Genomic DNA, 14,647 nt, shown 5'->3' on the forward strand with positions numbered 1-14,647 from the left:
AGCAGATGCTTAACCGACTGAACCACCCAGGTGCCCCTCCAAAAGTTTTCTGAACATAAGAAAATTTAAAATTGCACATCTGGCTCACAATGATGGCTCCCATTATATTTCTGAGCTAGAGCACTGACCATCCGGGTAAAGGCATCAAGGTGAAAGGTGCAGAATGGCAGATAACTGACAGACTGAAATATTAGAGCCAAGGCTTCACCAAAATGAGTCAGTTGAGGGCTTACGCTAACTCTGAAGATTAAATAAACTAATGTAACAATAGACATTCTGAGTCAGAATATAGAAAGTGAGTCATAATTTCTAAATATCCCTTTAAAAAGTCTAAGCCACCAAGTTAATTTGGTCAGTAAACCAACCTCTAACCCTCCTGGAGTTTAACTGACCCACTCCCCACAAGTGCAACCATTTTTTAAAAATTACAACTCTGGGACCCTGGGCAGCTCAGTGGATTAAGCCTCTGCCTCCAGCTCAGGTCATGATCCCAAGGTCCTGGGATCGAGGCCCGCATGGGCGGGCTGTCCGCTCAGCAGGGAGCCTGCTTCCCGCCCCCTCTCTCTGCCTGCCTCTCTGCCTACTTGTGATCTCTCTGTCTCTCTCTGTCAAATAAATAAATAAATAAAATCTTAAAAAAAAAATTACAATTCTGCCAGGATGTAGCAGGGGGAAGGGCCACACCAGGAAGAGATCCCTTCCAAGTTTGTGAGACTGGAGAACAAAATAATTTTCAATACTTAAGCTTGCCTTCACATTTCAAACACATTCTTCTCAGGAATAATAAAAAAAAGATTAATATTATGGCTAGGTCGCACAAGACGTTCTCTTAACGTTGCCATTCTGCCTCCAACCAAGGAACGCTGTCAAATTCACAATGCAAAAAAAAAAGTCTGAATGCCCAAAATGTCTTTGGGGTCAGGAATCACAAGGAAGTGCAGGTAGCAAGAATCCCGGCAAGAAAGCAAGGCATACCTTTGGTTAGAGAGACCTTCATCTGACAAGGCTCACACTTCTTGGGCTCCCAAATGGTTTTTCCTAATTATAAAATTAAACAGCACCAACCTGTTTACTCTCTCATTTTTAAAATGGTATCTGCATCTTACCATTTTAAGATTAGTGAACATATACATTTATTTTATAGAATGCTGTAATTCCTTAAATACCCACCATTATACTGATATTTACTTTTAGAAATATAGGTCTCTGAGCTACTCAACACTACACAAGCAAGACTCTGGGTCCTGCAGCCTTGGCCCCGTATACCCCTGGAGAGCACCAGTTCTTACAAAGACTGCTAAGAAATTTGCAAAATAGAGGAAACCATCTAATTTTCACCTTTTCATTTTTAACTGCATATTGGAAGGGAATTGCCTCACTTCTGGAAGCAAAAGAACACATTTGTGCTGAGATATGTGGATTCTTTTTCATTGAGCTTCATGGTTACCTGGAACCAAGTACACCAACTTAAGTTTGGGATGTTTGAGAACAAGGGGAGAAGCTTCAACCACAGAATAAGGAAAGCCAGAATGAATGTCATTAATGGGTATCAAAAACACTCATTTGCTCTTTTCAAAAACAGATGTACAGTGCTTCTCGCACTCTCATCAATGGCTAGGAGGTGGATATACAGCAGAGAAGAAGATCAACACAGTCCCAGCCTCATGCAATCCAGAAGTCTTCAGCTGTAAAGAGCTTTCAGAGAAGCTACTGGAACAAAATGTCTTCCAAACAGCACAGAATTGCTGACCCAGACATTTCATCTATTCCAATAACAATACCATGGGAATATTAACATCTTCCTTGAAAGAAAGCCAACCTTATCTTCAGAATGGTAAAGCCTGTAGAAAGTTAGAAACCTGGGGCTTCAGGAGATGGGCATCACATTACAACGCGTTTGAAAAATAAATGGCAAGTGTGGCCCCACATAGTTCCATATGGTGACAATGCTGTTTATTGAGGCACCACAGAAGACTGCCATCAGCCAGAAAGAAAATATTGGATTGCTACAGTGCAATTTGTGGGGAACCACTGGTTCTCCACAATAGCACACAGATGCTTTTGGCATTGTAACCAAATGAAGATTCTTAACAGCACCCAAGTTTGCTATAGAGTTTTTTCATTCCCCCCCCTGTCTTTTCAAAATGTCTTTTCCCTAGACTTTAAGATGCACTAGATGCCATCCGTATGTCGACATTACTGGGAGGGAGGCAAATGAGAGGACTAACAGAATACCCTGTCTACTGTACAATTATTCCTCTAGCCTCTAGAAAACAGAGTGTGTCATAGAATCAGCATCCTAGCCTTCTGGAGACAGCTCATCCATTCATGTCCTCCACTTGGAAAATAGCTGTAACCACCACAGACCAGCCCAGAAGGAGGTCACGGGGTCTATGGACTGGAGTACATACATTTCATGGGCACAGAGTCCTCTCAAGACCTCACTTGGACCTGGTAACTCTTAGTTTGGAATATTTTTAAACAAGGCTTGATATCTGGTTTCAAAAATCAAAAAATGAAAGAAAAGGCTAGCATAATGACAAAGGCAAGAACTGGCAGCTGAGAGCAAGAAAGAAGGAATAAAATGTATGAAAAACCAAACATCTCAAATAGCACAGCAGTTGGAGGCCACTTAATGTAGACTCAAAGTGGATTATTATACTTCATAAATAGGTCCTTGGAGATTCATAATTAGGGTTCAATCTTTAAGACTCAATGTAATTACCTTGAGTTTTCAAATAGAGATTGAACAAGTAAAAAACAACAACAAAAAAAATAATCCAGATGAAACACTAGTATAATCACAGCTTAGCTAAAAAGTACTATAGAAATTATGCTCAGTGAACCAACCTTACTTTGCTCAGTTTCCTCACTATTGAGTTAAATAAATCTTTGGCATCTATTCATTTCATATTTGTGTAAGAGTTCTGTTTCTTTTTTTGAAAATTATGCTTTGACATTTTGGAGGTGCCTGTGAAGTGTCCAAGTACACTCGTCTTGTGGAGTCAATTAAATTGCATTTTTCACGAAATAGATCCCATGGGCTGGAAATCCAGGCAAAGCTTCTCTTGGCTCCTGAAGTAAATCCCAGATGGCAGGAGAACTTTACCTTCACTGACTTGCTCTTTTCTGCAGTTTTTGCTTTCTTGGCTGTGCTTTGGCTTCTGTTTCTAATTTTTGACCAAGTTTGACCTGGGTTTTAATTTGCACGCAAACCAATAGTTATCTCCACTGGTGGCAGTCACGAGTGGGGATCTGGTTTTATGGTCTGGCCACTTGTGATCTGCAGGTAGAACTGAAATTCAACCTTGCTCAGGTGAAAGATGACTGAGCATTTGTATTTGTTCTTGTTTTAATTGGTTGGTTATTTCACTTTCTGTGAGTTCAAATCAGGACACTATTTTGTGCCCAGTGGAACAGTGAGCAGTCTCTTGAGATATGGAACAAGTAAATTTTATGTTCCAGTATTTACTTTTGATCTGCAGCTGAAGCTATAGAACCAAATTTTAAGTTTTTCATCTGAGGCTCTGTACCTCGGGGGGGGAAAAAATCACTGTGTAAGAGTGAAGTATTTTCCTATTTCTTAAGGATAATAATAAACTAAAATAAAGAACCTCTATTCTGATTGCTTTAGAGACTAATCAGCATCTAGATAAATCTAACATTTCCAAAATTCTAAGAAAATGCAATAATTCTAATAATTAAAATATGTTCGCATTTTAAGAAAAAGAACTGTCTCATCAAAAAATGCTGATTTCAGAAGCATTTTTTTCCTTAGAAAGCAAGTTTATGTGATCAAAGCAAACTCTTGTACAAGTCAGACTGATCTGACACCCTGGTTTAAAAATCAGCTGTATGTTTTTTCCTTATTTTATCAACGTACAGTACAGTACATATGTAATTTCCTATTTTTTTTAGAGTTATTCATTTAAGAGAAAGAGAAAGAGAGAGCATGAGTAGGGGAGAGACAGAAGGAGAAGGAGACAATCCCAAGCAGACTCCACACTGAGCACAGAGCCCAATTGTGTGGCTCAATCCCAGGACCCTAAGATCATGACCTGAGCTGAAACCAAGAGTTAATCCTCAACCAACGGAGCCACCCAGGCGCTCCTATAATTTCATACTTAAAATATGTTTGGATTTATTTTTATCACAAAGGGATTAGTTTACCTGAATTTTTAAAATGTCTTATAATATTAGTTTGCTGAAAAGATAAGCTAAGATCACTTCCATATAATGTTTAAGGTGAAGAAAAATATAAAAGTTGTGCTCAACTAAACTGAATTATAATTGTGACACACCTTTTCATACCAATGGTAATTATGTTCTGTGATGTGTCAGTTGAAGCATAATTTCCAATATCTTCAAGCTAGATACTTTTTTTCTTAAAGTATCTGGTTGTTCCAGATTTGACAAAAGACCATGAAGAACAAAAGATGGTGAAAATTTAAAAATTGTAGGTTTGCACAAAGGGAGCTTTATTTGACTTGGTTTATAATACCTGAAATAGTAAGCTATAAAAATGTAATAAAATGTTAAAATTATGGCAATGCTTGCACACTTTGATGGGTTTATTAATAAAGTAATTTTTAAAAATGTAATGCATGTCAAATACCTTATAAACATAAAGCTAAAATGCAGTTACCTCTATTGAAATGACAGAATGATCTTGGAGAAATCAGCCCATTACCTATTACAAAAATAGGAGAAATAGCCTATTACCTATTACAAAAGGTAATAAAAGGTTATTTTTCTACATAGCCTGCCCAGGAAAGCAGAGAGATTTTGTATCTCACAGGATAAACTTTTTTGTTATATCCCTAAATATTTCAAATGAAAGTTCCTCATTTCCTAATGATTTAAGATTTCTTATTTATTATAAAATGTTGTTGCTTTATTCAGTAGGTAAACTGCAAATATTCATTGTTCTCATGCATCCACAATCCTATATTAGTCACGTAATGAAATCTTCTCTAATTCATATTTGATTTTGCCTTCCCAAAATCGGATCTTAAATTCAGGGGAAAAAAAAATTTTCCAAGTTATCTTTTATACATGATCCATCCTTAAGTTTTCCCACTTGATCCCTGGGCAAGCACCAGATTTATTCCTTAACCTTACAAAAAAAATGTCAGAAATAATTAGGTTTGCTATGCCCCTTATTTGTGAATAGCTCAATACCATCAAAAATAGCATAGGAAGATCTGTCAAATGAAATGAGAAGCTCAGCCTTCCCGAGGCTAATTTTGTAAGGGTAAAATATTATAATACAAACAATGTTCAGAGATGGCATACTTCACAGAGAGGTCCTGGGTGTCTGTGAATGTCCTCAACGCTCTGTGATTCGTTCTCACCCTCTGGGGAAACACTGGTTAAATAAGACCAATGTCCTATGCACCGACAGAGGATTTTACCTCTCCTTCTTGCTGATTACTCTTCATGAGCTTAACCACAGATGAACCACAGACACTTACCCTTACCCTCACCAAGTGGTCTCCGCTTTCCTCTCACGGTTGCTTACACACTCTGCGGCTAGTTACAGATTAGAATGTGACTTAAACAAAGAGTCTCAGAGCCTGGTAGATAGACCTTTACCAGATACTCTTTTCAATCTCGAGATTTCAGAAACAGACTTGTGAGTAAAGGCTTCTGAGTTCTTAGCTGACACTGCATAGGCAAGCAGGAAACAGTACAAGGTGGTTAAACCAGGACTTCTTTTAGTCCACAAATAGATGACTTCATGAAATCAAGCTGATGACCCAAGATGCAAAGGAATAAGAATTCTATAGAACTCATCGAACTGATCCTGGAAATCTAATTTCCATATGTCTCATGGAAAATCATTGGCATTGTGTGTAATATTCTACTGTCTAAATGGGGAACATCTTTAGCATTCATCTCCATCTATCTCTAACCCTCAATTTAGTTGACTCTGATTTTGTAAACTAAAGGAAACATTCTTTCAAGGGTAGCTTCTTCTCCTTGGTCCCTCAGAATTCAGGAAGAAATATTTTTCCTAACTCACTTTTTTTTTTTTTAGGTTTTTTTTTTTTTTTTTTTAAGATTTTATTTATTTATTTGCCAGAGAGGGACAGCATGCGCACAAGCAGAGGGAGTGGCAGGCAGTGAGAGAAGCAGACTCCCTGCTGAGCAGGGAGCCCAATATGGGGCTGGATCCCAGAACCCTGGGATCACTTCCCAAGCTGAAGGTAGAAGCTTAACTGAATGAGCCACCCAGGTGTCCCAGTCACTTTATTTTTTAAAAGCAGTAACATTACTTGCATGGATCAATAAGAATCTCTCTTCCTTTTTACTGGGATGTAATTAGACAAACGGACTAAGCAACAGGGGCCAAAACCAAAGTGTCATATTTAAAAATAAGCCTCATTTCATTGAACATCATAAAGCCCATTATGAAGCAAAAAAGGGATCTAACTTTACATTTGGAGGCAATATCCATAAAATTCTCCCAAGAAATTGAACCAAGACCTAGTTTGTGACTTACAAGGCCCTGACCTGACAGGCAGTAAGGAAGGTCACTTCCTGGATTGTCAGGAACCTTCGGAGATTTGGGGAAACTGGAAGAACGAGAAATTCACCAACACTTAAAAGTGCTAAAGATGAAAACTGGAGGTGATTTTTGAGGTTAGTTTCCTGTCCTTGGAACAGAAGAGGAAATAATAGCATCTCAGGAAGATCACTGGAGTGAGGGAAGCCACTGAAATGCTCTCCTGGATTCCTTAATAAATTATCCAATAGAGCTTAACTTTCTGGCTTCACTAAGAGTAGTTGCTCAGGGATGAAGGGTACAGCCTACGGGACAGAGTCAATGGCATAGCTTTGTAAGGTGACAGATGGAAGCCACACTTGCAGTGAGCTTAGCCCAAGGTATAGATTTGCAGAATCACTATGTTGTACGCCGGAAACTAACTTACCTAATGTAACCCTGTGTGTCAATTATACTATAATGATAATTTTTTAAAAAGTAAGAGTTGTTCATCACACTACAGAGCCAGATTTGCTATACTGCATACAAGAAGGCTTATTCATATGCTAATTAAAACTTCTCCTGAACTGTCAATTAATCAAGCCCAAATACAATGCCTTTTTGTGACCATGAAAAATCTCTGTAAGATTATTTAAGATAACAAAGAAAAACTGTCCTACTGGAGCACCATCTAACAGAGCCACCCAAGGAATACAGAATTTTCTAAGGGTATGCACATTCGTTTGCATTCACTATTACTGGTTAGGCTATCTGCAAGGATCGATACTGACTTATCAACATCTATGAGGGACACAAATGATTCTTTGTGTAAAATTCCAAACAGTTTTTGTCCTGGATAGATGCAAACGGTTTCTGCCCATTCGAATCCAAAGGTTACAATTTTGTTATCCTGTAGGGCATTACTCAGCTTGGTATGTGATTCAGAAATTTTACTCCAGCATACTTTCTTTTAGCAATGAAAATCCTTTTGATACTCTTATACTTTTGTAAATCAGCTTTATCAGCCCCTGCTGCATCCCTCTTTAAGGAACAACTCAGCATTAATGAATTAAAGTAAACTCTCACCCTGTTCGTCCTAAGAAACACATAGGCAAAAAAGTCTACGCTTAAAAGAAAAGAGTAAGAACGCAGCAGTTTGCCCTCATTCATGAATGGGACTCTCAAGGGATAGTATCCCCCTTTCTTACTGTTTTCAGTATTTCCCACAGTCAGCAAAAATCCATTTTCAACAGAAAAAGACAACTCAAAAAACTTCCCTGGATGTGTACTTGGGTGTCACTGCATGGACTAGGAGACACTGCAGAAGGGAATATGGGGGGGGGGGGTACACGTATGTGTACAGAGCAGGAAAAAGGCTGAGCAACATTTAGCTGACCTTTCAATTTTCTAGACCACTTGCTCTACGGAAAAGTTTACTGCCTAATTCCTAAACAGTCGTGATTTCCCCAATTACTCCTATCATACCATGCCATATCAATTTGACGGCATCCGTAATACAAATCAGTGTTTACTCACTGTCTTAAAGAAAAGGTTGTAAGACTTATAAGAAATTCAGTAAAATTCACAACCACTCGGTTAGGTTTATCAGGAATCTACGCGTGAGAGGACTCCGCAGAGCCACGTAATCTAACACTAGGTACAGGTAGGCCTTCAAACGCCCCCACGCGACCAGCCATAGGGACTGAGAAAGGGAAGGACAGCAGAATTCTAGAAAGACAAAGCAGTGTCTGGGGCACGTGGAGCTCCTACAGGCCTCCAAGTGTGTCTCCAAGAAGCTGCTCAAGGGAAGAGTGAGGTCAAGTCGGATGAGGATTACCAGTCGCTCCATCTCCTGCTCCCTGAGTCTCTCCTCCCTCTGCCGCCGGTGATAGTCCATCAGGTCATCGCGGCCGGAAATGGAGCTGATGCTGCTTTTCCTCTCCCGGAGGATGGGCTGGGGAGTTCCTGAGGCCTGTCGGAGGCTCTCCAGGTCGGCGTCATCGAACTCAACAGACCCACAGGAGAAGTTCCTCCTGGCGGCGAACATGTCCCCGGGAGGAAACGAGTGCCCTGGGCCGGGCCCGGAGTAGGGAGCCCTGTCAAGGTCATCAGAGGTGCAGGAGGAGGCGGAGGCCAGAAGCATCTTCCGAGCCACTCGAGGACTGGCAGGGACGCTGAGGGTGGAACTGACGTAAGGATGCCCCTCCGATGCGGAGGGCTTATAGGGTAAAGCCCCTGAGCTCAAAGAAGAAAAATTCAGGTAATTGTCATTGTCTATGATGCTATGAGGTAGATCCTTTTCCCCCAGTTTCGTTCGTTTGGAATTGCCCAGAGAGTTTCTGGGAGGCAAACTGAGGGGCGTCAGCTGGTTGTCGGTGGCCCTGTGTAACCTGGGGAGAGAGCGGCTGTAGGCTCCCATGTGACTCAGGCTGCTGCCCGAATACTTCCTGGTTCTTAAACTGATGTTTTCAGACGCCAGCTCCTTGTGTCGGCTCAGCTTGGGCTGAAGGGTCAGGTTGTCCTGGATGCTCATTTTCCTGGCTTGCTTTGGGCTTGAAGGCATGCTTGCCGCCCCCGATCTGCTGATGGGAGAGGGGCTAGTGTCGCTCAGGGAACTTCCATTCCACATGGTCAGGAGGGAGCCAGACACCTTTCGGCCTTCCAGCCCCCCGAGAAAGTAGACATTGTCATGGGATTTATTCCTTAAGCTGTATTTGGAATAGGGAGGCTTCTCTGCGAGCCTCAAGGACCTTTCGCTGTCCCGGCCAGTATAATGATCAAAGTCCGCTCTCCCAAGTGGGTACCCACTGAGGGAGGGGGAAGTGCTGAGGAGAGGGGTGGGCGGTTTCACGGAAATACTTTTCTCAGTTCCATCACAGGAGAACTGCCTGCTTCCCTGGATTTTGGCCAGTGAGGGGCTGCTCCTGACATTGGATCCCAGAGGGGAAGGGCTTCTCTTAGCAGCCACAGGTTGTGAGAGGGTTAAGTAAGAGCCCGAATAGTCTCCATTGGCTTTAAACCTTAGGCTGGAGGAATATTTCTTTGGACTCAGGCTCTCCATCATGTTTGGGGAATTGTCCTCGAGGGAATTTGCCACAAAGCTGCCCTCTAAGCTACCATTCTGTAAATCGAGCAGATTCTGCTTGTGGCTGTGCTCTGCCATGATCTTGTCGGAATCTGTAAAGGGGGAAAAAAAAAGAAAGTTTTACTTAGCAAAGAAGATTGAAAAAGACCAAGATGTACTTGTCAGCCTACATCTGAACAAACAGCCCTGCCGTCTGATGTAATTAACAAACATGACGTAATCAACAAACACAAACCCTGTGTTAGTAATAAATCTCATTAAACTACTGTAAAATGAAGAACCATAACACTGATTTGGAGCGGGGGCGGCAGGGTGCACCTGAGTGACTCTGTCAGTTAAGCCTCTGCCTTTGGCTCAGGACATGATCCCAGGGTCCTAGGATCAAGCCCCACGTAGCGCTCTCTGCTCAGTGGGAAGTCTGTTCGTCCCTCTCATTCTGCCACTGCCCCTTCTTGTGCTCTTTTTCTCTCAAATAAATAAATAAAATCTTAAGAAGAATAAAAAAAAAGAACACTGATCTGGGATGCTTTTTGTACAAAAGAAAAATAACTCAAGAGGCCATTGATGATAGTTGAGAAGAACAAATGCCTAACAAAGTACAGGTGAGGTTCTTCCATAAAAAAGACAATGTCCTGTTAGTGTCCTGGTCCTCGATGGACCACCTGCTTCCTGAGCAGCAGCCAAATACCCAGCGTGGTGATGCAACGCACCCTCCTTTGGACATCTCTGCTAGAATCATGAACTGCTCAGAAGTACAGTCCTGCAGAGACAAAATTCACGTTCTGGCACACAAAGAAAGTTTCACGTTACATACTGATCAGTAACGTGAGTGTCAGAAGATGACCCTTTAAAGAGGTTGTGAGAGTCACGTTCTCAATAAAGATGTCATCGAGTTCGTGCATCCATCAGAAGAAGGCAGGTAATCGAGGAAACAAGAAAACAGGGTTCCCAAAACTATTGCCATGTCAAGGTCAGGAGGCAGGATTTAAAACCTGAAACTGAAGTATTCTTCAAGTTCCAGGTCCCCTAAATGAATCATGCTCATCCTTGATCTCACACTCTGTCTCTTGTGGAAACACTTTTATCTATCTCTTCTTTGTACCCATGTGAGCCCACCCATTCTTCATGGCTCAGATTCGGATTCTATCCTCCATGCTTACAGTTTCTTTAAAAACGTATGCACCCAGAAGAGTATTTTTGGACTCCAGTTTGAATTGCATTAACTTAAGAAACTAAAGTTTTAGGTTATGAAAACATACTTTAAATACAAATTATCACTGCAAATGAGAAGGCTTGTGTTTGTACCTGATAAAAATATGTATTCTGCAGATTATCATCAAAGCAAAGACACAGTTTTAAACACTCTCATTGAACTTGGGCACTGCTGAGATCGTCCAACACCTCAGGCTCCTCAGACACTATGTATTACAACTCTGGTCTCTGTATCGGCAGAGTCGCTCATGGTGAGTAACCAATTTTATAATGTGCTTGTTTCCATAACGATACCACAAATTCAAGGAAGAGGGTAAGTGTAGTACTTCCATCTCATCTCCAACCTCTCCTGACTCCCACGGACCCACTGGTGAGACAATCGATGAACACTAGCTTTCAATTTCTGTCACAGCCTTCCCCCCACGTCCTAGCCAGAGATCAGGGACTTTGCCTTCCTTGCTCAGCTTTGCAGACTTCCTCGGCAGATTCACGCAGTAGAGTAGGGAATGGCTTCCTACCCAGGCTGGGACCAAGTAACAGTCTGGGTGCTTAAATCCTAGATGGGCTAAGTACTGATCAACTTGTAAAGCTCAGTTTCCCCCAATAAGCTCTGCTTGGGGTTCTCTACCCTCCAGCCCAAATTCCTGCCTTGAGGGATTAAAACCATGATTATCTTTTGGAGCAGACCTTAAAAAAAAAAAAAAAAAATTGAGACTCTCCTTTAGAACTGCCTCCCAGATGGAATCTGGTCCTACAATCTGGCCTTTGTCAGATCTTTCAGTCTTCAGGGTCAGTGCCATCTCTGCTCCCAAGCCAAATATCCCTTTCAGCAATTGCCTATGACCACCAGCTATGACCTTGAGAGCAACACAAGCCTGGTTTCAGACACACCTCCCTCTGTCCCCTCGGAGGACTGAAATCAAGATGACCTCCAGTCATGCTCCCCTCTGTTCTCAACAGACTTCTTTACGCTTGGTCTGCCATGCTGAAATTTCAGCAAACCTTGGCCAATTCCCTCAAGTTAAATATTTTCTAACTGAAGAAACAAGGAAAAAAGGGGGCCATGAAGACATTACAGTGCTATTTATTATGGGGCGGGGAATAACCCAAATATTTATTTTATTTCTGCTTTATTGAGGTATGACTGACAGATAAAACTGTAAGATATTTAGAATGGACACTATGGTGACTTAATGTACATTATGTTATGAATGGCGTCTCACCATCTCGTTAGTTAACACATCCATCACTTCACAAACACGTATGTGTGTCTGTGCGTGTGTGTGAGAGAGAGAGAGAACGTTCAAGTTGTAAATGAGTTGGCACAGACTTTCAGCTACAAGATGGGTATCTGAGGATCTAGTACAAAACTACACTACACTGTAGTTGAAAACATTGTTACATCACTGAAATTTGCTAAGAAAGTAGAACTTAAATGTACTTAGAAATACTTCACTTTTAAGTCGATTACGTTCTCATTTTTCCGAAGCGCTTGTCCAATTGTTGAGCCAGATATTAACTCTTCTAAAAAAGCTTCTTGGTCAGACTAACTTAATATGTAAATATTTGACGACTTTAACATTTTCCCCAGCTCTTCTTCTTAATGGCTCAGGCATAGCATTAAATCATGCAAATTTACCCATTCCATACTCTAAGCATCTGAAAAACTAGAAAATCAAGCACAATGCCTTTCCTAATATGAGTAAAGTGAACAGAGTGATTACAAGACAATTCTCAAAAGTCTGCTGAACATAGCTTGTAAAGTAATATTAGCATCCTCATCTTCTAAAAAATGTAGTTAACATACTGGGTATTTACCCCAAAGATATAGATGTAGTGAAAAGAAGGGCCATCTGTACCCCAATGTTTATAGCAGCAACGGCCATGGTCGCCAAACTGTGGGAAGAAGCAAGATGCCCTTCAATGGACGAATGGATAAGGAAGATGTGGTCCAAATATACTAGAGTATTATGCCTCCATCAGAAAGGATGAATATCCAACTTTTGTAGCAACATGGATGGGACTGGACGAGATTATGCTGAGTGAAATAAGTCAAGCAGAGAGAGTCAATTATCATATGGTTTCACTTATTTGTGGAGCATAACAAATAGCATGGAGGACAAGGGGAGATGGAGAGGAGAAGGGAGTTGAGGGAAATTGGAAGGGGAAGTGAACCATGAGAGACTATGGACTCTGAAAAACAATCTGAGGGTTTTGAAGAGGCGGGGGGTGGGAGGTTGGGGGAGCCAGGTGGTGGGTACTAAGGAGGGCACATATTGCATGGAGCACTGGGTGTGGTGCAAAAAGCAATGAATACTGTTACACAGAAAAAATATTTAAAAATTAAATTAATTAATTTTTAAAAATGTAGTTAACAGTATATATATTTGAAGTGGTTCTGCTTACTGTGCTGAAAAATCTAAAATCCCAGCAGAAAGTTCTAAGTATTTCATTCATTCAATGGTTCTCAGGTGCCCACCATGTATCAGATACTGACTTAGGTATTAGTGGCACTGGCGAACATTCCTGTTCTCTTTTCTCAGAAACAAAGAGGTGTTGCTCTTGCTCCCAGGGTCATAGTCGTGTATGGCTATGTTTCCTGCTTTGATCAAGACACTATGAGAGAAAGTGACATGTCAGTTCCAAGCTGAAACATGAAGGGCTGGGGCATGATTCACTCTTTCCATCCCCTTGCCAAGATGCCTAGCATGCATCCAAGTTTACCCAGACTTTATTAGCCTATCCCCCTCAATGAAGACACCGTGAAACAGGACCCTTGCCAACCCAAGGCTGTCTTAAGCCACTGAGATTTGGGGGTTGTTAGCTACTACGAGGGTGTTAATCTTCCTTAAGTTCTTACCATAAACTAGGCTTTCAGCTGGCCACTGGGAAGTATGTGGTCATAGACCACTTCCCGCCTTTACACAGTTTATGATCCAAAGAGAAAGACACTCATATGAACAAATGATTGCCATACAGGGTGACACGTGCCTTTACAGAAAACTGACTGATGTGCTGGTAAAGGATAAAAAACCAGTGAGAGTGGGGAGTCTATGGAACACATGGTGGAAAGAAATGACAACAAAGTCTAGTCCCCTGAAGGAAAGGGAATCTGATGAGTACTATCTGATGGTAGCATAAGACCACTTCTACACCTAAAATTCCGTGTTTTTAAGGGTATAAACAAACTCCCAAGCCCATCAGAGGTTATGCTACTTGCACATGCAGCAAATATCCTGTCTCCGACGGAATTAATAACAAAAATTGTGTAAGGAAAAAGATATGGTTATTTTCTATATCATGCTCCTTTTTGAAAAAAAAAAGTCTAGTACGTAACTCTGCTAAGATGAACTGTATTTAATAATGATGCATTTCTCTCTCATAGTAATCTAAATCGTTACCCCTCTCCACCACCATGTATGATATGCCCTCAAGGGTCCCAGCCATTTGCCTAGCCTGAGAGTGGTTTAAATTGGAAAGCAACCTTCCAACCATTTAGGATATTTTAGACAAGGCTACAAAAGGAAATCCATGAGATATTAGAATAGACAAGAAGAGAATTAAAGTCAGTTAGTGGGGAGACTTTGGTTTTTAAGATAATGTATATAAAATGGGAAACAGAGCTAAGTTAGAAGAATTCCCACAATGTGCAGGGACAGCAATCCTGAAAGCAAGCCAGAGCACACGTGATTAAGTAGAAGTCAAAAATTAAACAGCGAGCCCAAACACTGCGTTTTAAATATTTACTCTGTGAACAGCAAAGAGCTGAAGGGTTTAACACCTCATGTCAAAAATGGATGTTTAAAAGTTTGATTTTCTTAAAGAGTATAGTTTTTCTGTTTTCTCCTAATAAAACTGGTCAG

General features: G+C 41.1%; 1 protein-coding gene across 28 annotated transcripts in view; it reads right to left on the reverse strand.

Moving 5' to 3' along the window:
• The window catches only part of PHLDB2 (pleckstrin homology like domain family B member 2), a 220,871-nt gene that overhangs the window by 75,393 nt on the left and 130,831 nt on the right, over positions 1-14,647 (reverse strand). For all 28 annotated transcript variants that reach the window (XM_059164161.1, XM_059164165.1, XM_059164181.1 and 25 more), the window contains one exon: positions 8,325-9,664. In XM_059164161.1, coding sequence (XP_059020144.1) covers positions 8,325-9,664 — 1,340 coding nt within the window. The remainder of the gene's footprint in view (positions 1-8,324; positions 9,665-14,647) is intronic.

This window comes from Mustela lutreola, chromosome 2 (assembly GCF_030435805.1).
Source record: "Mustela lutreola isolate mMusLut2 chromosome 2, mMusLut2.pri, whole genome shotgun sequence".
Taxonomy (NCBI): Eukaryota; Metazoa; Chordata; class Mammalia; order Carnivora; family Mustelidae; genus Mustela; species Mustela lutreola.